Source organism: Pelophylax lessonae (assembly GCF_965119305.1).
Source record: "Pelophylax lessonae genome assembly, chromosome: 13".
NCBI classification, from domain to species: domain Eukaryota; kingdom Metazoa; phylum Chordata; class Amphibia; order Anura; family Ranidae; genus Pelophylax; species Pelophylax lessonae.
In genome coordinates this window covers 182618735-182644413 of record NC_138780.1, presented here as the reverse complement: position 1 = coordinate 182644413, position 25679 = coordinate 182618735, and the positions used below count along the sequence as shown (strand labels likewise).

Here is a 25679-nt window from a genome sequence, read left to right as displayed (position 1 = left end):
GGGGGGGGGGGAATTATGCCCCATTGTTGGTATCAGTGGATGAAATCGTGCCCCAGGGGCCGGATAAAAGCAAGGAAAGGGCCGCAGTTTAGAGACCACTGATTTATATGAAGAAAATATCCTAGTAACTTTTGATTTTGCTGGCATTCGTACAGAACGTAGTACATAGAGTACATGCAGTTCCGTAGGATGAATAGCTCTACAAATCTATTATAAATACTCCCCCCAGTATGTTGGTCAAAGAAGATCAATGCAGGTTTGATGCACAGACAAAGCAAATACAACTGCTGTCTGTAAGGCCAGCTGACACCAAAGCTTTGCGTTGGGGTGCGCTAAGGAAAATGTAAGCATGCTGCATTTATTAGCAGCACAACGCACAGACGCACCACAAAGCAGGTCAAGGTGTTGCAACACGCTGCTACACTACAGAAATAATATAAAAAGGGAAAATAACAAGCGGTGCAATGCAATTAACAACGCACATGTGTTGCGCTCACAATAATGTGCAATGTGTGGTGTGAATCTTCATAAAGTGTTCTGGAAATTCTCCAACTCCAGACTGAGCAAAAAGAGGTTAAATATTGAGTTTTCCCTTGGAAAGATTATTGCGGTTTTTTTTTTTTTTGCGATCTCATTATCATGGCCGCCCGCGCCATCCGAGACTCCGCCAGGAAATTACATTGTAGATAAAAACGTTGCTGTAGTTATAGGACCGCGTGTGCCGATGGCAGACAGATAGAAACATATAAATATCCTGTGCAGTCATTTTGCAGCCTGTTATCACCTTCTGCCAAATGAACTAGCCGCCTGGAACTTCATAAATCCGCGCCGCGCCGCGCTCACACCCCCTCCCTTATTGGTCACAAAATATTATTACCAGTTCTGCCGGGAAGATAAAATGGGAACTCCAGGCAAAACAACTGAATACACCTTTAAAATACATGTATGGGTTCTGCTTTATCTGCCCAAGATTTGTATTCCTGAACCACCGATGACACTGCAATCCCCCCACTGACTGCCAATAATGACAAATAATTTTGGGCGTGGTTTAGAAGATCATCTAATTAACATTTTAATAGTGAGGGTGGGGTAAAGACACTGTGGCCCCACCCATTGACTGCCAATCACCTTACAAATAATTCTGGGTGTGCTTTAGGAGATCAGCTAATCAGCATATTAATAGTGAGGGTGGGGTAAATACACTGTAGCCCCTCCCAATGACTGCCAATGGCCTTACAAATAATTCTGGATGTGGTTTAAAAAGGTCCCTGATTTTACATGGTAATAGTGGGGGTTGAGCAAAGACGCCAAAGCCCCCTACTGACTACCAATGGCCCTACAAATGATTATGGGTGTGGTTTGGGGGTTAAGCTAATTAACATTAATAGTGAGGGTGGGGTAAGACACTGTAGCCCCTCCCACTGACTGCCAATGGCCTTACAAATATTTCTGGGTGTGCTTGGGGAGATAAGCTAATTAGCATATTATTAGTGAGGGTGGGGTAAAGGCACTGTAGCCCCACCCATTGACTGTCAGTCACCCTACAAATAATTCTGGGTGTGCTTTAGGAGATCAGCTAATTAGCAATTTATTAGTGAGGTTGGGGTAAAGATACAATAGCCCCACCCACTGACTGCCAATGGCCTTACAAATAATTCTGGATGTGGTTTAGAAGGTCCCTGGTTTTACATGTTAATAGTGGGAGTGGAGCAAAGACACCAAAGCCCCCTACTGACTACCAATGGCCCTACAAATGATTATGGGTGTGGTTTAGGGGTTAGGCTAATTAATATTAATAGTGAGGGTGGGGTAAGACACTGTAGCCCCACTCACTGACCACCAATGGCCTTACAAATAATTCTGGGTATGATTTAGGTCTGCGATTTAACATGTTAATAGTGGCGGTGGAGCAAAGACCGCACAGCTCCATACTGACTGCCAATACCTTTACAAATAATTATAAGTGTGGATTAGGAAATTGGCTAAATAACTTATTAATAGTGGGGGTGAGGCAAAAACATTACTGCCCCCTACTGCCAATGGCTTTACAAATAATTCTTGGTGTGGTTTAGGAGATAAGCTAATTAACATATTAATAGTGAGGGTGGGGTAAAGACACTGTAACCCCACCCACTGACTGTCACTGGCCTTACATATTATTCTAGGTTTGGTTTACAAGGTCTGCCATTTAACATGTAATAGCAGGGGTGGAGCAAAGACCCAACAGCCTCATACTGACTGCCAATAGCCTTACAAAATAATTATAGGTATGAATTAGGATAATCGGCTAATTAATCAGCTAATTAACTTATTAATAGTGGGGCAGAGCAAAGACATTACTGCCCTTACTGTCTGCCAATGGCATTACAAATAATTTTAGGTGTGGCTAAGATTAGCTAATTAATAAATTAATAGTGAGGGTGTGGTAAAGACACTGTAACCCCACCCACTGACTGTCACTGCCTTACATGTAATTCTAGGTGTGGTTTAGAAGGTCTGCGATTTAACATGTAATAGTGGGGGTGGAACAAAGACCCAACAGCCCCAATCTGACTGCCAATAGCCTTACAAAAAAATTATAGGTATGGATTTGGATAATCGGCTAATTAATCAGCTAATTAACTTATTAATAGTGGGGCAGAGCAAAGACATTACTGCCCCCTACTGTCTGCCAATGGCATTACAAATAATTTTTGGTGTGATTTAGGAGATCGGCTAATTAACATATTAATAGTGAGGGTGGGGTAAAGACACTGTAACCCCACCCACTGACTGCCACTGGCCTTACATATAATTCTAGGTGTGGTTTACAAGGTCTGCCATGTAACATGTAATTGCGGGGGTGGAGCCACTGGCCTTACATATAATTCTAGGTGTGGTTTACAAGGTCTGCCATGTAACATGTAATAGCGGGGGTGGAGCCAATGGCCTTACATATAATTTTGGATGAAGTTTAGAAGGATAATAGAGGGGGCATAGAAAAGACACCACAGCCCCATACTGACTGCCAATAACTTTACAAATAATTAAAGGCGTGGTTTAGGAAATTGGCTAAATAACTTAATTAATAGTAGAGACAGAGAAAAGGCACCATTGCCCCCTACTGACTGTCGATGGCCTTTCAAATAATTCTGGGTGTGGTTTAGGAGTTCAGCTCATTAACATAATATTGGGAGGCGGGATGAAGACACTACAGCTCCCCCACTTACATCTAATGGCCCTAACAATAACTCTGGGTGTGGTTTAGGGGATCAGCTAAATAACATAATAATAGTAGGGGTGGGGTAAAGACCCCATAGCCCCCACCCACTGACCACCAATAGCCTTACAATCAACTCTGTGTGATTTAAGTAGAACAAATCACCATATCACGCTTCATTTACCTTTTCATTTTATGCTTTTTAATCACTTTGATGCTTTAAGTCTTAGAATTTAGTTGCAGTTGTTATGGCAGAAAATGACTTCTCAATGTTCAGAGTGTCTCCTGAGGCTGCTGTCAGCTGCGCTGTGCACAACAGGCAGTTGCTCTTTAATAAAGAAGATTTTAGCAAGTTATTTATTTGAAAGGATTTTAAAATGCATTTCTCTGTGATATTTCTGTACGTCAGGCTCCCCTTCGAGAGCGTCGGAATGGCGTTCCCCCGGTCGCAGCCCATACAGACGCCCTGCATTGCCATCACAGAGCAGCTCCGAGGCCAATTATGAAGACAGCGGTACGAGTATGGGGCCCCCGTACACAGACATTGCCAGCGAGGATGCTTCAGGGACGGGTTCTGCAGGTAAGGGACCAACCACATTGTACCTGCACTGGAGATCCAGAAACAGACACCGGTAGCTGAAAGCCAGGGGATTCCCTGATGGCTTGGAAACTACAAGTCCCAGCATGCTCCATCTATCCTAACTGGGATTGTATAGCTGAGCATACAATCATAACATGGAAACAATGTTTCATTTTATAGACAAGCGATATAGAAAATCTATATAATACCTCTGATGGTGGCAAATAGGTGTAATGATCTGATCAAATGATTCTTCACAGAATTGGACAATTTCATGAAATCTCCAATCAATAAAAAGACACATGGAGGAGATTTAGGCCCCTTTCACACAGGCGGATCTGAACGGTCCCCCCATGCATTCCTATGGGGCATCGGATGGCAGCGGAGACATGTCCGCTGACATCCGATCCGATCCGTCAAATCTGGACGGACGGAAACCCTATTTTCCATCCGTCCAGCGGATCGGATCAGATGAGAACGGACAGACGATCCGTTCCCATCCGATTTCCCCCATAGAGATGCATGGGGAACTGACAGCTGTGTCTCCGCACACAGCGCGGAGATACAGCCCTCCTCCTGCTGCTCAGCGGGGAATCGGTGGCTCGATCCGCTGAGAAAAACGGAATCCGTCCGACGGACGGATAGTGTGAAAGGGGCCTTACTAAAACTGGAACACACAGAATCTGGTGCAGCTGTGCATGGTAGCCAATCAGCTTCTAACTTCACCTTGTTCAATCAGGCTTTGTACAATAAGGCCCCTTTCACACATTTCGGTCCGTCGGCGGACTCCGTTTATCTCAGCGGGGGATCGATCCGCCGACCCCCCACTGAGCAAGCGGATGGCAGCTGTGTCTCCACTCTGTGTGCGGAGACAGAGCGTTCAGGTCCCACTGTTCTCTATGGGAGAATCGGATGGGAACGGACCGCCTGTCCGTTCTCATCCGATCCCATCCGATCCGCTGGACGGATGGAAAATAGGATTTCCATCTGTCCAGATTTGATGGATCGGATGTCAGAGGACATGTCTCCGCTGACATCCGATGCCCCCATAGAGATGCATGGGGGGACCGTTCAGATCCGCCAAAAAAACGGAACGGTCCGCCTGTGTGAAAAGGGCCTAAGTGCCGGTTCACATTAGTGCGATCACAGGGATCACATGTAATTCGGAGTGCGCTGCTCCTAAAATTACATGCGATGTCTGTGCAGTGCAAATTCAGCCATATAGTTTGTATGGCTGAATTCGCAACGCAACTCGCACAGGAACCTTTTTTTGGTCCGCAGCAGAATCGGATCGCATGGCGGTTCACACTAGTGCGATCCGATTCTTTGCGAACTTTCAGATCGCACTGCGATATGCGATCTGATCTGGGGGTGTCGTTAACTTGTATTTGACACCCCCTGCGTATCGCATATGGCAGTGTGAACTGCCAGGGGTGCGGATGCGATGCGGGAACACGCCGTATATTCGTAGCGTTCCCGCATCGCACAAATGTGAACCGGCACTAAAACCTGGAAGCTTATTGGTTACTATGCAGAGCTGCACCAGATTTTGTGTAGCACCAGTTGTACTAAAACTATTTATAAAGAAATCCTCAGCAATTCACCCAGTAAAATTGCATTCACCTCTTACAGTCCCATGGGTAGACTCTTTCAAACTCCTAAGCTGTTATTACACAACGTATGGTTTCTTTCTATCTATATCCTCAATCTAAATAAATGTCTTCTGCCCGCTATGACTATTATACAGGAAAGTCTATTTGAATCTATATCTCAGTTATTGGTAATGCTAATGTTTTCTTTACTATGTCTGTATTTGTTTAAAACTCCAATAAAAATATATATATAAAAAAAAAAAATTGCATTTACATTTGTTCTCTGCTAAAAAAAAAAAAAAAAACATAAAAAATAATGTTATTGAGCTATCTCTTGTGCTGGTCGAATGTTTTCCATTGGGTTAAAACTGAAAATACTGCATTTGGCCACTGGATGGTGCTAAGTATTATAGGAGAGTTCCATTATATTTGGTATTGACCAAATGCTTTATTTTTTCCTTTTAAATAAATGAAAACATTTCAAGAATACAGGAAATAGCTTAATAACATTTGTATTGGCACAGAACAAATGTACATGCGCTTTCATTGGCCGAATTTCTGTCCTTTTTTTTTTTTTTTATTTATAGATAGACTCCATACGCTGTCACTGATCGCTTTTTGTGGCAGAACATCTGATCGTAGAAAAGTCGATAGATCGATGAGTGTATGGTGACTCTAGTGCTGTACCTTGGCCTAGGCCAACAAGGCCCAGGCCTAGGGCGGCACTTTGCAGGGGGGGGGGGGGCAGCAAAATGCTGCACCCTGCACGAAAAAAAAAAAAAAACAGCATCTTCCCGGCATGAAAAGGGTCCCCACCGGCTTGCGCTACACTTTTTGTATAGTTCCAGTCTTATGTGGTGAATTGGGCCGGAGGACAGTGTCCAGGAGGCAAATCAGTCTGGTACCCCCATAAAAGCATTCACACTGCTGCCTACCAGTATGATAACACCGGCCAGTCAGGACATTCGGACAGACTGCAGACCGCCCACCACACTTAATACAACTGGCACAACGGCCGCCAATGCTAATAAGTGTAGCACTGCAGCCAAATGCTCCGCCTACTCTCCTCTGCCCCCAGGCACTGATGGGAACTCATATGCTGCACTGATGGGCGCTAATAGGCTGTACTAATGGGCACTATTATGCTGCTCTGATGGCCACTGATGAGGTGGCAATGGTGGGTACTGATAAACTGCACTGATGGGCACTAATGAGGCTGCACTGATAAGGCAGCACTCATATGTTGCACTGATGGGCGCAAATAGGCTGTACTAATGGGCACTATTATGCTGCTCTGATGGCCACTGATGAGGTGGCAATGGTGGGTACTGATAAACTGCACTGATGGGCACTAACGAGGCTGCACTGATAAGGCAGCACTGATATGCTGCACTGATGGGCACTGATGAGGCTGAACTTATGGGAACTGAGGAGGCTGCACTGATAGACTGTGGTTGTGGTCTGTGGTTTACAGATGACAGGGCGGGTCATAAACAGGAAGGGTGTGGCCTTTACAGGAAGGGGTGGGTCATATTTAAATTAGGGGGTGCACAAGTTTAGTCAGGCCTAGGGCAGCACAAAACCCAAATACATCACTTTGTGACTCAAACAATCTATTCGATCTTCTGGTCATATTTTCTTCCTGGAAAGTAAATTAATCAACAATACGATCATTTCTAGAAAATCATTCCGTGTGTGGCCATCATAAACCCCAGTCACACCAAGCTAGTTTCACATCCATGTATTTTTGCACATCCTTTGCATTTTTAATGCTTGTTCATGCATGTTTTAATGCGTTTACATGTGTTTTTCATGTTGGCCAAAAAAAGACTTGTTACCAGGGGCTGAAAACACATTCAAAATGCATCATACGTGCATTCTCATGGACTACCTCTGACTCGAAACGCATGTAAGCAGACAAAACAACGATCCTGAGCAGTTTAAAAAAAAAAAAATCCCCTGCGCTCGGGTGGTGTGTAATGAAGGATAAATACTTTTATGTATGGTCTTGGTATGCACCGCTCAAGGTCTTGCTGCCCCTTCTGGACCAATGGTATCCAAAGTACACTAAAAGACAACAACAAAAGAAGGGCGCACCGACCTCGTGCATTACCACTAAAAAAGGTTTATTAACCGCTTTAAGACCGGAAGATTTTGCTGCTTAAAGACCAGGCCCTATTTTGCGATTCGGCACTTTAAAGGACAATTGCGCCGGTCGTGCAACGCTGTACCCCAACGAAATTTACGTCCTTTTTTTTCCCCACAAATAGAGCTTTCTTTTGTTGGTATTTGATAACCTGTGCAATTTTTATTTTTTTGTTCTAAAAACAAAAAAAAAGAGCGACAATTTTAAAAAAAAATAAAAAATATATATATATATATATTTCCCTTTCTGTTATAAAACATATCCAATAAAATTGCGGTAAAATCACGCGACTTATAGGTCACACAAGTGTTAAAGGGGCCTTAACTGACAATTGCGCGGTTGTGCGATGCTGTACCCAAATAAAAATTGATGTCCTTTTTTTCCCACAAATAGAGCTTTCTTTTGGTGGTATTTGATCTCTTCTGTGATTTTTTATTTTTTGCGCTATAAATAAAAAAAAGAGCGACAATTCTGAAAAAAAAACAATATTTTTCACATTCTGCTATATGACATTGCCAAAAGAAAAAAAATCTAAAAATCAAAATTTCTTTAGGCCAATTTGTTTTCTGCTACATATTTTTGGTAAAAAAAAAAAAAATCGCAATAAGCGTATTTTGATTGTTTTGCGCAAAACTTATTGCGTTTACTAACTACAGGAAAGATTTGTCATTTTTATTGTTTTTTTTTTTTTTTACTAGTAATGGCGGCGATCTGTGATTTGTAGCGGGACTGCGACATTGCGGCGGACAGATCGGACCCCTAACTGACATTTTTTACACTTTTGGGGGGACCGGTGACATTACTACAGTAATCAATGCTAAATATATGCACTGTTACTGTAATAATGACACTGGCAGGGAAGGGGTTAACGCGGTGGGTGACCAAGGGGTTAAATGGGTAGCTAGGGGCGTGATTCTAACTGTAGGGGGGCAGGGCTTGTGAAATGACCATAGAGACCTGTGATCCTATATAGAAGGATCACATGGGCTCTGTGATCATTGCAGGGAGAAGAACGGTCAGCTGTGTTTACAACAGCCGGCCGTTCTTCTCTCTCAGCGGGGAGCGATCGCGGGTGTCAGGCGGCAATCGGAGCCGCCTGCCCCGTGCATCGGAGTCCCTGCTGACGAGTGGGGGCAGGAGCCGCGCGCTCGCCCCCTAGCTGCTGGCGCGCGACCGACGTATACCTACGGCGGTTTGCGCAGCAGCAGTATAACTGCGGCGGACGGTTGTTAAGCGGGTAATTAGAGAAAACATTTACAGTGCGCCCCCTGCTGTTTGTCATTATATCTCTGAGACCCCCCCAACCTGTTGACATGGATGGTCTGCGCTCCATAGGGGGGTGTCTCCACTTTACAAACAATGCTCCGTGTTTTTAAAAAACAATTGAAAAGGAACGAAATATAAAGAAAAAGATGGGGCTTTGTGTGGGCAATTGGAGAGAGGATGAAAAGGAAGAACAATGTTTCTCTTTTGTTAGTTTGTTTTGTTTCTCTTTTGCTACTTTGTTATCTTTTTTGTATTTAGTAAACAGAGATTGAATCAGCAGCTCCTGCGGTGAACAGGTGACCCCAATGGAAGCTGAAATTCTATGGTGGTTGTTGCATTGCCCGGGGACTCTCTGTGTATTGGTTGGGCTGACAGTGCCCCCCCTCCCCTCCCGGGCCCCTGGAGTTGGTGAGGCATGGTGTGGCACGGAGCGGTGGGGAGGGGACAGTTTCCCGGGTGACGTCCCCCTGTCCCACCAACAATGTGTTATGTCAGGGACTCCAGCCGCTACGCTGGGTGAGCCCCAACCGAGCAGAGCATGCTGGGAGATCCGCGCCACACGGTCACTTTGTCACGATTTATTAGGGAAGAAGCGTTAACCGTCTCTGATGGTGGAAAATCACATTCGACTGAAATACGCCACCGCATGAGACTATACGGGGCCGCTTAGTAACGCAAGATTAACCCCTTTGATGACAGGCGCAAGACGGCAACCGTGCGATGTACAGAGCGGCTCAAATAAGGGTTGGCTGGACATACACCAGTAGAAGTTTGTTGGGATATTCTGCAAAATCGATCATCAGAACCTTCAATATAGAAATGTCCTATTATATGTAAGGCTCCTTTCACACGGCGATCCGATCCGATCAGTTTTTCAGGTGGACCTGATCGGATGCTCCATGCAGCGGGCAGCGGATGTGAGCGGAGATGTGACCTGGTCCGTGAAATCCGGATGGATGGAAAACCCTTTTTCCATTCGTCTAGAGGATCGGATCGGATGAGAATGGACAGGCGGTCCATTCTCATCCCATTCCCCCATAGAGAACAGCGGGGATCTGACAGCTCCATCTCTGCACACATAGCAGAGACGGAGCTGTCATCTGCCTGCTCAGCGGGGATTGATCCGCCAATCGAATCGAATCGAATGGACTCCGTCGGGCACACAGCCGGTGTGAAAGGGGCCTAATTCGGATGCTACACTCATGTTTCAGGTTCGAGTTGAGGATACACATTACAATATGCATACATTTTTCCTGAACACCACAGTCACACTTGTGCGACTTGCCATACGACTTTGTTTTCCAATGATAACCATTCATATATGTGCGACTGTCCCAGTTCACACATATGTGATATCAGACATTGCATGTGATTCGCAGCACACTGCTCTGCAAATCACATGCGATGTCTGTGCGTTGCGAATTCAGCCTTACAGATTGTATGGCTGATTTTGCATCGCATTCGGACCAAAGTCGCACAGGACCCTTTTTTTTTGTGTCCGCACCGGAATCGGATTGCATGGCTGTTCAGTCGTTAAAAGTCGTAACTGAATGTTTGACATGCAACAGTCCTAGAAGTGCGAATGGAGCCTTAGTCCCGGTTCACACTATAGCGATGTCAGACATGGCATGTAATTTGGAGCGCACTGCTCTGCAAATCACATGCAATGTCTGTGCAATGCGAATTCAGCCATACAGATTGCATGGCTGAATTTGCATCGGATTCGGACTGAACACGCACAGGACCATTTTTTGGGTCTGCACCAGAATTTGATCGCAGGGGTGTTCACACCTATGCGATCCGATTCATGTCCAAACTGCGATATGCGAACTGATCTGGGGGTGTCGTTAACTTCGTATTGACACCTCCCAGCGATTCGCATATGGAAGTGTGAACTGCCTGTGAGTTGAGTGTGATGCGGGATCCCGCAACAGATTCGCAGGGTTCCCGCATCACCTATGTTTGAACCGGCACTTAAAGTCGCACCGACTTCAAAGTAGTTCATGCACTACTTTGGTCCGACTTTCATGCAACTTGAAGGCCATAGACTTCAATGTTGACCCTCAAAAGTTGCATGAAATGCAACAATGGCTCTGGCAACGAAAGGGTTCAAGTGAAACATTAAATTTGTGCCATTCCTTTGAATACCATGCCTGGGGGATGCACTAAGGGCCGGTTCACATTACTGTGAGTGCGGCGAGCGCATGTAATTCGGAGCGCACTGCTCCTTCATTACATGCGATCTCCTGTGCGGATGCGAATTCAGTCATACACTTTGTATGGCTGAATTCGCACTGTATCCGCACCAAACACGCACAGGACCCTTTTTTCCAGCCACATCAGGATCGGATCGCATAGCGGTTCACACTTGTGCGATCCGATCCTGTGCGAACTGTCAGATCGCACTGTGATATGCGATCAAACTGGGGGTGTTGTTAACATTTAATTGACACCCCCTGCGTATCGCATATGGCAGTGTGAACTGCCAGATGTGCGTTTGTGATGCGGGAACAGGCTGCAGCCTTCCCGCATCGCACAATTGTGAACCGCATCGCACACGCACCCCCGGCAGTTCACACTGCCATATGCGATACGCTGGGGGTGTCGATGTAATCTTAACGACACCCCCAGTTTGATCGCATATCGCAGTGCGATCGTGCAAATGCGCACAGGATCGGATCGCACAAGTGTGAACCGCTGTGCGATCCGATCCTGATGCGGCTTCCAAAAAGGGTCCCTGTGCGTGTTTGGTGCGGCTGCGGTGCGAATTTAGCCATACAAACTGTATGGCTAAACTCGCACCGCACAGCCAATCGCATGTAATGTCGGAGCAGTGCGCTCCGACATTACATGCGAACCCCGCACACGCACAAGTGTGAACCGGGGCTAAACCTGCCTGTGAAGTGGCCCACCTGAACAATGTACTACAGCAAAAGCCACTTATAAGGGAAAGAAATAGCCGGCTGATCATATATGGCTTTGTTAGGAAATAATGAATTTTGAAGAAGCTTCACCTGCAAAATGAATTGCTGTAAGAACCCCCCCCAGCCACCCCCTGTAAGAACCCTCCAGCCATCCCCTGTAAGAACCCTCCAGCCACCCCCTGTAAGAACCCTCCAGCCATCCCCTGTAAGAACCCTCCAGCCATCCCCAGTAAGAACCCTCCAGCCACCCCCTGTAAGAACCCTCCATTCATCCGCTGTAAGAACCCCCCAGCCATCCCCAGTAAGAACCCTCCAGCCATCCCCAGTAAGAACCCTCCAGCCACCCCCTGTAAGAACCCTCCAGCCACCCCCTGTAAGAACCCTCCAGCCATCCCCTGTAAGAACCCTCCAGCCACCCCCTGTAAGAACCCTCCAGCCACCCCCTGTAAGAACCCTCCAGCCACCCCCTGTAAGAACCCTCCAGCCATCCCCTGTAAGAACCCTCCAGCCACCCCCTGTAAGAACCCTCCAGCCACCCCCTGTAAGAACCCTCCAGCCACCCCCTGTAAGAACCCTCCAGCCATCCCCTGTAAGAACCCTCCAGCCACCCCCTGTAAGAACCCTCCAGCCATCCCCTGTAAGAACCCTCCAGCCATCCCCAGTAAGAACCCTCCAGCCATCCCCTGTAAGAACCCTCCAGCCACCCCCTGTAAGAACCCTCCAGCCATCCCCTGTAAGAACCCTCCAGCCATCCCCAGTAAGAACCCTCCAGCCATCCCCAGTAAGAACCCTCCAGCCATCCCCTGTAAGAATCCTCCACCCATCCCCTGTAAGAACCCTCCAGCCATCCCCTGTAAGAACCCCCCAAACATCCCCTGTAAGAACCCTCCAGCCACCCCCTGTAAGAACCCTCCAGCCATCCCCTGTAAGAACCCTCCAGCCACCCCCTGTAAGAACCCTCCAGCCACCCCCTGTAAGAACCCTCCAGCCACCCCCTGTAAGAACCCTCCAGCCATCCCCTGTAAGAACCCTCCAGCCATCCCCTGTAAGAACCCTCCAACCACCCCCTGTAAGAACCCTCCAGCCACCCCCTGTAAGAACCCTCCAGCCATCCCCTGTAAGAACCCTCCAGCCATCCCCTGTAAGAACCCTTCAGCCATCCCCTGTAAGAGCCCTCCATCCATCCCCTGTAAGAACCCTCCAGCCATCCCCAGTAAGAACCTTCCAGCCATCCCCAGTAAGAACCCTCCAGCCATCCCCAGTAAGAACCCTCCATCCATCCCCTGTAAGAACCCTCCAGCCATCCCCTGTAAGAACCCTCCAGCCATCCCCAGTAAGAACCTTCCAGCCATCCCCAGTAAGAACCCTCCAGCCATCCCCAGTAAGAACCCTCCATCCATCCCCTGTAAGAACCCTCCAGCCACCCCCTGTAAGAACCCTCCAGCCACCCCCTGTAAGAACCCTCCAGCCATCCCCTGTAAGAACCTTCCAGCCATCCCCTGTAAGAACCCTCCATCCATCCCCTGTAAGAACCCTCCATCCATCCCCTGTAAGAACCCTCCAGCCATCCCCTGTAAGAACCCTCCAGCCACCCCCTGTAAGAACCCTCCAGCCATCCCCTGTAAGAACCCTCCAGCCATCCCCAGTAAGAACCTTCCAGCCATCCCCAGTAAGAACCCTCCAGCCATCCCCAGTAAGAACCCTCCATCCATCCCCTGTAAGAACCCTCCAGCCACCCCCTGTAAGAACCCTCCAGCCACCCCCTGTAAGAACCCTCCAGCCATCCCCTGTAAGAACCTTCCAGCCATCCCCTGTAAGAACCCTCCATCCATCCCCTGTAAGAACCCTCCATCCATCCCCTGTAAGAACCCTCCAGCCATCCCCTGTAAGAACCCTCCAGCCACCCCCTGTAAGAACCCTCCAGCCACCCCCTGTAAGAACCCTCCAGCCACCCCCTGTAAGAACCCTCCAGCCATCCCCTGTAAGAACCCTCCAGCCATCCCCTGTAAGAACCCTCCAACCACCCCCTGTAAGAACCCTCCAGCCACCCCCTGTAAGAACCCTCCAGCCATCCCCTGTAAGAACCCTCCAGCCATCCCCTGTAAGAACCCTCCAGCCATCCCCTGTAAGAGCCCTCCATCCATCCCCTGTAAGAACCCTCCAGCCATCCCCAGTAAGAACCTTCCAGCCATCCCCAGTAAGAACCCTCCAGCCATCCCCAGTAAGAACCCTCCATCCATCCCCTGTAAGAACCCTCCAGCCATCCCCTGTAAGAACCCTCCAGCCATCCCCAGTAAGAACCTTCCAGCCATCCCCAGTAAGAACCCTCCAGCCATCCCCAGTAAGAACCCTCCATCCATCCCCTGTAAGAACCCTCCAGCCACCCCCTGTAAGAACCCTCCAGCCATCCCCTGTAAGAACCTTCCAGCCATCCCCTGTAAGAACCCTCCATCCATCCCCTGTAAGAACCCTCCAGCCACCCCCTGTAAGAACCCTCCAGCCATCTCCAGTAAGAACCCTTCAGCCATCCCCTGTAAGAACCCTCCAGCCATCCCCAGTAAGAACCCTCCAGCCACCCCCTGTAAGAACCCTCCATCCATCCCCTGTAAGAACCCTCCAGCCATCCCCAGAGCCGAGGCTCCGGGCAGTAAGGAGTTTTGGAAAGTTGTTATTTGCAGAGGTCTCCCTGGGTGGGATGCTGGGAAGGAGAACAATGGAGAACAATGGAGACTGATGTTATGCAGATGACACCTGCTTAGCTACTTCATTCAGTCCAGGGGAATTTGTGGGATCCAATTTATATATAAAATTAAAGTGATTACATTTGTGGCTGGCAGAGGTGACCCATGGCTAAGATGTCCCACCAGGTTGGGGTCTCATTGTGCTGTATGTGATAAGTAATAACCCAGCTGTGTGCATTGTGCAGGGGGGGTGAGGGGTCTGGGGTGGGGGTGGGTCTCCTGCGGGTGAGGGGTCAGAGCCCTCTATAGTACTGTACATAGAGGGTGGAGAGGGGGAGGAGGAGGTCTCGGGGGTCTGGAGCCAAGTGACCACTTTGTGGACTTTCACTCTACAGATATCTACAGAGCAGAGAGAAGCCATGAGATTCCGACCAGGTAATACAATGTATCATTATCACATCCTAGGCTGGGATCGATGTACTGGGGGTGAAGCTATGGGGCTTATTTACTAACACTGTCTATGGGAATCAATAACAACCAGATAGTGCTTTGACCAAAGCTGGCCATACACTGGTAGGGTTTCATTCTTTGATGGTATATTCTACACCTGTGACATCACTTCTCATTATACAGGAGATCTTTCCTCCTTTCCCCATAAATCTCACTGATTGATGATCTTGGCTCGCACGGTGTACATACATGTGAATGCGTGTTCTAATCACATATCATACTATGAATCGGGTGGTAATTATGTATCCTCCGGCTGGATTCGGCAGACATTGTCTGGGTTTTCTCGGTGGGGTGTGATGGGTTGGCAGTGAGCTCAGAGAAGACTGACAGTAAAGTGTTAGGATGATGTTGTGTACAGAGTACATAGAGTGCTGAGTATACTGGGGACACCAGCGTCCAGTGTATGATATGGGACTTTGCCATGTGGGCTTGGTGGGGTGATGTGGCCACTATGGGGCGATGTGTCCTCAGTGGGGTGATGTGTCCTCAGTGGAGTGATGTGTCCTCTATGGGGCGATGTGTTCTCTATGGGGCGATATGTCCTCAGTGGAGTGATGTGTCCTCTATGGGGCGATGTGTTCTCTATGGGGCGATATGTCCTCAGTGGAGTGATGTGTCCTCAGTAGAGTGGTGTGGCCCCAGGGGGATTGATGTGTCCTCAGTGCAGTGATGTGGCCACTATGGGGTAATGTGCCCTGAGTGGGGTAATGTGTCCTCGGTGGGGTGATGTGTCGTTAGTGGGGTGATGTGGTCACTATGGGGTGATGTGTGCTCAGTGGGTTGATGTGTCCTCAGTGGTTGTGATGTGACCTTAGTGGGGTGATAATGCTTCTGTGGGGTAATGTGGCATTGGTGGGTTGATGTGTCCTCAGAGGGGTGATCTGGCCTTGGTAGGTTGATGTGTCCTCAGTGGGTTGATGTGGCCTCAGTGGGGTGATCTGGCCTTGGTAGGTTGATGTGTCCTCAGTGGGGTGATGTGGCCTCAGTCGGGTGATGTGACCTTAGTGGGGTGATAATGCCTCTGTGGGGTAATGTGGCATCTGTGGGTTGATGTGTCCTCAGGGGGATGATGTGTCATTGGTGGAGTGTTTTTTGTCTTCAGTAAAGTGATGACTCCCCAGTGGGGTGATATGACCTTAGTGGGGTGATATGACCTTAGTGGGGTGATGTATTCTCTGTGGGGTGATGTGGGTTTCCAGTGGTGCTACACTGTGATTGTACTCTACTGCTCCTCTCTCTGGCCAGGCTGATTGCGGAAAATTTAAAGTGCAGACATGTGGCACAGGTAGTTAGTATTGAGATTAGTAGGTACTTAGTGGTAAGGTTATTGGGTAGTTAGTGGTAAGTTGTAAGGTAAGTAGGTAGTTAATGGTAAGGTTAGTAAAGAGTTAGTGGTAAGATTTGTAGGTAGTTAGTGGTAATGTTAGTAGGTTCTTAGTGGTAAGTTTATTTGACAGGTAGTAGTTAGTTAGTGGTATGTTTAGTAGAAAGTTAGTGGTGAGGTCAGTAGGTAGCTGTAATGTTAGGGGGTATTTAGTAGTAATGTTAGCAGATAGCTAATGTAGGGTTATTAGGTAGTTAGTGGTAATGTTAGTAAGTAGTTAGTGTATGGTTAGTAGATAATTATTGCTAATGTAAGTAGGTAGTTAGTAGTAAGGTTAGCAGGTAGTTAGTGGTAAGTTGAGAAGGTAGTTGATGGTATGGTTAGTAGTGAGGTCAGTTGGTAGTTAGTTGTAAGGTTAGTAGGTATTTGTGGTAATGTTAGTAGGTAGTTAGTGGTAGTTCAGTAGGTAGTTGGTGGTATAGTTATTAGAGAGTTAGTAGTGAGGTCAGTAGGTAGTTAGTTTGTAAGGTTAGTAGGTATTAGTGGTAATGTTAGTAGGTAGTTAGTGATAAGATTAGTGGGTTCTTAGGGGTGAGGTTAGTAGGTAGTTAGTGGTATGGTTAGTAGAGAGGTAGTAGTGAGGTCAGTAGGTAGTTAGTTGTAGGGTCAGTAGGTAGTTAGTGGCAATGTTAGTAGGTAGTTAGTGGCAATGTTAGTAGGTAGTTAGTGGTATGGTTAGTAGAGAGGTAGTAGTGAGGTCAGTAGGTAGTTAGTTGTAGGGTCAGTAGGTAGTTAGTGGCAATGTTAGTAGGTAGTTAGTGGTAAGTTTAGTAGTTGTCCTGTCTGACTTACTTACTGTATATGGATGATCTACAATCCTGTCACTCCCAGCTCCCTTCTTTGAACATGGCTGGACCTCAGAGCTCACACTCCAAGCACACTGTTGATGTTGATTCAGCTGTTTTTCCCATATAGAGCAGACAGAATCGTGTATTAGCCTGAGTTGACAGGAGGAGGCGGAGCTTGGTGTTTACCACCTGCCACGCACAGGTGTCACCTTGGGGCGGAGCTGCCCCCTCCAGTGACCTTCGCCCTCTCGGGTGTGAACTCTGCAGAATTCATCTGATTACTCTTCCAGCAGGAATCCAGGGACGGACATTGTGAGAGAGGCATGGAGCCCCTATCTCCCACCATTTTAGGCTAAAAGAGGCACTGAAACGGCCAGTGGTCACAAATCTATCCATCGTGCTGGAAAACTTCTGCTTCTCACAGCCAGATCACCCATCATTATCATTATCAGCTACAGGTGGAGTCACCTGCCACAGTCTTATCCGTCCTGGCACTTCTATTTCACCACTGCAGTCCTTGGCTGTCTTCCCGTCCACCTTCAGGTGCTAATTACTTACCTTATATTAGACCTAATGACATCATTACTGGGTCTCTATGCTTCTCTATGCAATGCAGGCAGATCATGGCTGGTGGGAGAGGCCGGCGGGGTGCTGTACATAACTTCCTGAACACATCACGGCACCCTGCCTCAGTACTCCCCTCCATAGCCCTCGGGTACCTGATCTGACACTTCTGTGTAGGGAGCACACGCCGCCGGCAACCCAGCTGGGATGTGATTAAACACAGCAGATCTCAATCAGCGGATGCCGGCCAATAGATTACCACCGGCACCCGGCCATTGTCATGAATTTACACAGGACAGGACTTTGCCTATGTAAACAAGTCAGAGCTCTGTCCTATCAGCAGGGGAAGTAATAGATTTTCTTTCCCCGCAAAGCAGGGAATAAAATCCATCAAAAGCAACACACACAGTGCACCAAAACACCGGCTAGGCACACATTTAACCCTTTGATCGCCCTAAATGTTTAACCCCTTCCCAGCCAGTGTCATTAGTACAGTGACAGTGCATATTTTTAGCACTGATTACTGTATTAGTGTCACTGGTTCCCACAAAGTGTCAGTTAGTGTCAGAATATCCACCGAAATATCGCAGTCCCGCTATAAGTCACTGATCACCGCCATTACTAGTAAAAAAAAAAAAAATTTGCAGTATATATCGCATAGTTTGTAGCCAAGATAACTTTCGCGCAAACCAATAAACCCCTTTTGGATTTTCTATACCAAAAATATGTAGCAGAATACAGATTGGCCTAAATTGATGAAGAAATTAGGTTTTTTTTACATTTTTTTATTGGATGTGTCATATAGCAGAAAGTAAAAAATATTGATTTTTTTTTTTCAAAATTGTCGCTCTTTTTTTGTTTATAGCGCAAAAAAATAAAAATCGCAGAGGTGATCAAATATCACCATAAGAAAGCTCTGTTTGTGGGGAAAAAAAGGACATCAATTTTATTTTGGTACAGCGTCGCACGACTGCATAATTGTCAGTTAAATTAATGTAGGACTGCATCGCTACAAGTGGCCTGGTCATGAAGTGGGGTACACCTTCCAGGGCTGATGTGGTTAGTCCAGTGACAGTGCATATTTTTAGCACTGATCACTGTATTAGGGTCACTGGTTCCCAAAAAAGTCTCAGAACATCCACCGCATTATCGCAGTCCTGCTATAGGTCCCTGATCGCCACCATTAGTATTAAAAAAAAAATTCCGAAAATATATCCCATAGATTGTAGATGCTATAATTTTTGGGAAAACTAATCAGTATACACTTATTGGGGTTTTTTTTTAATAAATATGTAGCAGAATTCATATTGGCCTAAATTTATGAAGAAATTCAATTTTTTTTTTTACATTTTTTTATTGGATATGTTTTATAGCAAAAAGTAAACATATATATATATATATATATTTTTTTTTTTTTCAAAACTGTCAGTGTTTTTTTGTTTATAACGCAAAAAATAAAAAACGCAGAGGGATCAAAAACCATATTGTTTTTTTTTTTTTTTAAATTGTTGCCACAAAGTGTCTGCAAAAGTTAATGTCAGAACATCCACCGCAATATCGCAGTCCCGCTATAAGTCGCTGATCGCTGCCATTACTAGTATAAAAAATAAGTAAATAAAAAATTCCAGTATATCCCATAGTTTGTAGACACGACAACTTTTGTGCAAAACGCTTATTGGGATTTTCTTTTACGAAAAACATGTAGCAGAATACATATTGGCTTAAATTGATGAAGAAATTCGATTGTTTCACATTTTTTTTATTGGATGTGTTTTATAGCAGAAAGTAAAAAAAATATATATTTTTTTTTTTCAAAACTGTCAGTGTTTTTTTGTTTATAGCGCAAAAAATTAAAAACCGCAGAGGGGATCAAAAACCACCAAAAGAAAGCTCTATTTGTGGGAAAAAATGACTTAAATTTTATTTGGGTACAGCGTCACACGACTGCGCAATTCTCAGTTACAGTACCGCAGTGCTGAATTGCAAAAAAATGGCCTGATCATGAAGTGGGGGTAAATCTTCCAGAGCTGAAATGTTTAAAGTGGTTAGTACAGTGCATATTTTTAGCATTGATCACTGTATTAGTGTCAGTGTCAGAACATCCGCCGCAGTATCGCAGTCCTGCTATAAATCGCTGATTGCCACCATTACTAGTAAAAAAATAATAAAATAAAAATTCCAGTATATATCCCATAGTTTGTAGGCGCTATAACCTTTGCGCAAACCAATCAGTATACGCTTATTGGGATTTCCTCTAATGAAAAACATGTAGCAGAATACATATTGGCTTAAATTGATGAAGAAATTCGATTTTTTTACATTTTTTTATTGGATATGTTTTGAAACAGAAAGTAAAAAATATTATTTTTTTTTTTTTTTAGCGCAAAAAAATAAAAAACGCAGAGGTTTAAATACCACCAAAAGAAAGCTCTATTTGTGGGGAAAAAAAGTGACTTATGAAAAAAATATTTTTTTTTTTTTTTAATTTACGCTTTTTTTTTTTGTTTTTAGTGACTTAAATTTTATTTGGGTACAGCGTCGCACGACCGCCCAATCGTTAGTTAAAGTGCTGTATTGCAAATAAATGGCCTGGTCATGAAGCGGGGGTAAATCTTCCAGAGTTTAAGTGTTTAAAGTGGTTAGTACAGTGACAGTGCATATTTTTAGCACTAATCACTGTATTAGTGTCAGAACATCTGCCGCAATATCTCAGTCCCGCTATAAGTCGCTGATCGCCGCCATTACTAGTATAAAAAAAATAGATAAATATAAATTCCAGTACATGTCCCATAGTTTGTAGACACCATAACTTTTGCGCAAAACACTAATTGTGATTTTCTCCTATGAATAACATGTACCAGAATACATATTGGCCTAAATTGATGAAACAATTCGATTTTTTACATTTTATTTATTGGATATGTTTTATAACATATTTTTTTTGTTGTTTTTTTTTTTTTTTTTTGTAAATTGTCGCTCTTTTTTTTGTTTTTAGCGCAAATTTATTTTTTTTTTTAAATTGTCGTTTTTTTTTTTGTTTTTAGCGCAAAAAAAAAAAAATGCAGAGGTAATCAAATACCACCAAAAGAAAGCTCTATTTGTGGGAAATCAGAACATCCACTGCAATATCGCAGTCCTGTTATAAGTCGCTGATCGCCACCATTACTAGTAAAAAAATAAATAAATAAAAAACTTCAGTATGTATCCCATAGTTTGTAGACGCTATAACATTTGTGCAAAACGCTTATTGGGATTTTCTCTTATGAAAAACTTGTAGCAGAATACATATTGGGCTAAATTGAAGAAATTTTATTTTTTACATTTTTTATTGAATATGTTTTATACCAGAAAGTAAAAAATATTGTTGTTTTTTTTTTTTTTTTTTTTTTTTTTTTTTTTAGAGCAAAAAAAAAAAAAAAAACCCCAGAGGTGATTGAATAGCACCAAAAGAAAGCTCTATTTGTGGGAAAAAGTGACTTAAATTTTATTTGGGTACAGCATTGCACGACCACGCAATTGTCAGTTAAAGTAACGCAGTGCCGTATTGCAAAAAAAATGGTCTAATCATGAAGGGGGGGGGGGTAAATCTTCCGGAGGTCAAGTGGTTAACAAGGACATGCAGTACAAATATTTTTAGGACGGGGTTGGGAGGATTGCAGCCCTTCTGGACAGATGAGGCTGCTGAGGGATCTGCTGGCCGGAGTGGGCCCAAGAGCTTGCAATCTATGCAGCAGCAGCGTCTTGGCGGAGCGACGTGGGTTCTCCCTGTTTAATTATTCAGTTCTGCTCCTTCCCACACACACATGAAAGGCAGAGTCCTCCCCTGACTGACAGGCTTCTTGCAGAGGCACGCACAATGCATACTTCTCCCCGCTCACACACAGCCCGGGGTGGCTGCGTCCGTCTCTCCGTCCCTCTCCTCCGTCCACGCTAGACGCAGCTTCTCCCCCTCCGTGTCCCCGCTCTGGGCTCGGCGCCGGATGTCGGGGGGGCCTGGACTTGGGAGAACTTGTGACTCAGGTGAGTGTTAACTTTTCTCGACATTGTGCAATGAGGCACGAGGTGCCTGTGCCAAAAAGAAGGGGGGGGGGAGTCTCCGGCTGCTTTGTGTTTTTTTTTTTTTTACAAATCTCGTTAAAATTTCGCCCACTTTGTGGCTTATTTCATGCAAGCAAAGTGCAGCGACGGGCGATTCGCCGCCAGTTTGGCTTCCGTCCATCACTGATTTGCTAGAACCATCCTGGATTTCCTTCACATGTCCCTGGAAGCGCCGGTGTGCGGGTACATTCCCCCCCCCCCCCCCCGCGTCACATGAAGGGCAGCCCGTTTCTTTTCACTGGCTCCCCCATATGTGAGGAATGCCCAGAAGAAGCACCAGAGGCCCCGTTTACATTATCGCATAGAAGGAATAAGCGTTTCTGCTACACCATTTGAATAGCGTGGTTTTGGCGCGATTCTGCATGTCGCATAGGGCCGGCTCTTTGCGCGTTTGTCACCCGAAAAGAAGCTCCTGCTCCTTTTTGGGTGACAACCTTCATGCGATTTTGAGAAGCGCAATTGCTGTGTGTCATTCTTGTTAGAATCGCATTGTGTCAGGAGAAGCGATTTTGCATGTCGCATAGGGCTAGCCCACTGGACTTATACACATTTGTTCCCCGAAAAGAAGCTCCTGCTCTTTGTTTGGGCGACAAGCTTCACACAATTTTGAGAGGCGCGATTGCCATGCGTCATCTGCAGTAGAATTGAATTGTGTCGGAAGCAGCGATTCTGCATGTCGCATAGGGCTAGCCCTTTCACTTAAATGGGCTGGCCCTATGCACGTTTGTTGCCCCCAAAAGAAGCTCTTGTCCTCAAATCCTGTTGCACAACAGTCGCAGCAGAACTGCATTGCATTTTGGGGTGCCATGGAAGGGTTTATGGCACCCAAACACGCGCCACGCGTTGTGCTGCGATTGTCACGTGACTTGGAATCACAGGCAGAATCGCGACGGCTCTGCCCGCTTTTCCAATTCGCGAAGGTGTGAATGAAACTTGCACCAAACCGCATGGTTTTGCATGCACGAAAATGTGGGGGTGCCATTAAAAATTAATGGCGCCGCCGCACGTCTACTGAAGTGTTGGGAAAGTGCGCGGTTTTGCGCAGGTCCCAGCTCTGCCCTTTTTTCCAATTCGCGAGGTGTGAATGAAGACTGGACCTTTTCCAAAAACGCACCAAACTGCGTAGTGCTGCGGCACCGCACGGTTTTGCATGCATGAAAACGCATGAATTTGCAATTAACAAACAATGGCACCGCCGCGCCTCTACTAAAGTGTTAGGAAAGTGCGCGATCTTGCTCAGGTTCCCGACAGACAAAGGTCTGAATTGCGGCGATTCTGCCCCCGATTCTAATTCGCAAAGTGTGAATGGAGCCTGGATCTTTAAAAAAAAAAAAAAACACCAACCTGCATAGTGCAGGAGTTTGCACATGCATAGGGGATGCCATTAATAAGTAATGGCGTTGCTATGCTTCTGTTAAAGTGCAGCACGTTTCATTGCATGTTGCGCACGTTCCTGGGGTCTGTAGCAAGAACCCGATAAGCTATCGGTGGCGCAGAGTGAGAAATTGCGACAGAAAACGATGTGCGAAGCTGTCGCAAACAAAATTGCGAATCATTACAAAATTATACTTTATATTGCAGTGACCGTAGCTGATAAGGAGTCCCGCGACCCCTCCTGCTGGACGCACCACTGTGCTTATTCTTTGTGTTCAAAATATGCGCAAAATATTCCATTATACGTCATGCAAATTGCAACATTTCTGTGACATGTCGCAAATAGGGAATTTCCTATTTCTGACGCACCTGTTGCATTTGACAAGAACATGCATTGCAATTCATCGTTTATTAGGCGTTCTAGTAAAATGACGCAATCTGCGCTATTTTAATGTCGGGCGGCTGATCGTTTGTCAGGTTCATTGTAGAGATTTTTGACAAAATGTCACAAATACTGATTTTGCTATTTTTAGCGCACATCCCGAATTCCACAGAAACATACTTTGCGAATGATCATTTATCTATCACTCTGCTGAAAAACGTTGCAGTCGGCGCTATTTTATGGTTGCGTTTTTTTGGGCCCATTGTAGAAATTTTGGTAAAAGGTCGCAAAGGGGGATTATACGGTTTCTGACGCACCTGTCGAATTCCACAGAAACATACATTTTGAATTATCAAAAATTTGCAATATGCGCTATTTTATGGACGCGGCACTGATAGGTTTTTGGGCCAATTGTAGAAATTTTGGCAAATTGTTGCAAATAGAAATTTTACCGTTTTTGAAGCACCTGTCGAATTCCACGGGAACATACATTGTAACTCATTATTTATTTGGCACACTACTAAAAAGTTCGCAGTCGGCACAATTTTATTGCCATGTCTCTGATAGTTTATTGGGCCGATTGTAAAAATTTTGGCAAATTTTTGCAAACAGACATTTTACAGTTTTAGAAGCACCTGTCGAATTCCACAGGAACATACATTGTAAATCATTATTTATTTCGGACACTACTAAAAATTTTGCAGTTGGCACAATTTTATTGCCGTGTCTCTGATAGTTTATTGAGCCAATTGCAGAAATTTTGGCAAATTGTTGAAAATAGAATTTTTACAGTTTTTGAAGCACCTGTTGAATTCCACAGAACCATGCTTTGTAATTCATTATTTATTTCGCACACTACTAAAAATGTCGCATTCGGCGCTATTTTATGGCTGCATCACTGATAGTTTATTGGGCCAATTGTAGAAATTTTGGCAAATTGTCGCAGTCAGCGCTATTTTATGCTCGTGTATCTGATAGTTTTTTTGGCCAATTGTAGAAATTTTAGCAAATTTTGCAAATAGACATTTTGCAGTTTTTGAAGCACCTGTCGAATTCCACAGGACCATACATTGTAAATCATTATTTATTTTGCACACTACAAAAAATTTCGCAGTCAGCGCAATTTTATGGCCGCGTCTCTGATAGTTTATTGGGCCAATTGTAGAAATTTTGGCAAATGTTTGCAAAAAGACATTTTACAGTTTTTGAAGCACCTGTCGAATTCTAGCATCGCAGATCATTTATATTGCCCAATGACACCTTATTGCGGCCAATCATAGAAATGTTGTCAAAATACCACACATAGGGATTTTCTCCTTTCCAACGCAGGTTGCATTTGACTTTTATTTGCCGCAGTAGTAAAAATATCGCCGTCTGCGTTATTGTAATGTCACAGCGCTATTATCTTATCGGTCCTATTATAAAAAATGTCATCAAAGTGTCGCAAATAGGGATTTTCCTATTTCTGCTGTACGTGTCGCATTCTGCAGGAACGTGCATTGCGATTCATCATTTATAATTAAGTTACAATAGTAAAAATATCGCCATCTGCGCTTTTTTATAATGTCACACCACTGATAGTTTATCAAGTCCTCTTTATCACTTCTTGCCTTTTGCTTTTGACTTGAGGCTCCTTTCACACCAGCTGCGCTGACATGCGTCAATCAATGCACGTCATATGCATTGTCATTAGCATTTCACATTGTGTGTTGCGCTGATGTGCGCTGCCCTGCGCTGACAACAACGTAGAAGAGGCCCTACTTTTGTAGAACAACACAATGCATGTAAACGCACTGCAACACGCATGATGGCAACAGTCCTTTGAAGTTTCCTTTAAAAGAGGAGCTTACTGGTGTAAAAAAAAAGGATTGCAGCGCATGTGAAAACGCAATGCAGCATGCCAACATCAAAGCACGAGTGTACCTGTGTGCAACACACAGATTGCAGTTTGAATGGACCCTTAGCCCCATTCAAATTGAATCTGACTTTTAAATTGTGTGACTTCACTTGAAATTGCACGATTTCAAAGCAGCAGGTCAGTGCGATTTCAGCTGCAACTTGGCTGACATCTATGCAAATTCATGCACAATGTCTATGCAAGTCGCACCTGAAACTGCAAAAAATAGTGCAGGAACTTCTTTTTCAAATCGGTGCTGCACCGCAAAGTCTGCATCGCACTGATTTGAACAGT

The 25679-nt window shown here is 45.2% G+C and overlaps 1 protein-coding gene across 4 annotated transcripts in view; it reads left to right on the top strand.

Annotated features, from left to right (window-relative positions):
• Positions 1-25679, top strand: part of STON2 (stonin 2) — a 133623-nt gene that overhangs the window by 54003 nt on the left and 53941 nt on the right. For 3 of the 4 annotated variants that reach the window (XM_082275281.1, XM_082275282.1, XM_082275283.1), the window contains exon 4: positions 3609-3779. In XM_082275281.1, the coding sequence (XP_082131407.1) occupies positions 3609-3779 (171 nt within the window). Of the gene's footprint in view, positions 1-3608; positions 3780-21457; positions 21655-25679 lie in introns of those variants that run through there. The other variant, XM_082275284.1, reaches the window with a different exon arrangement.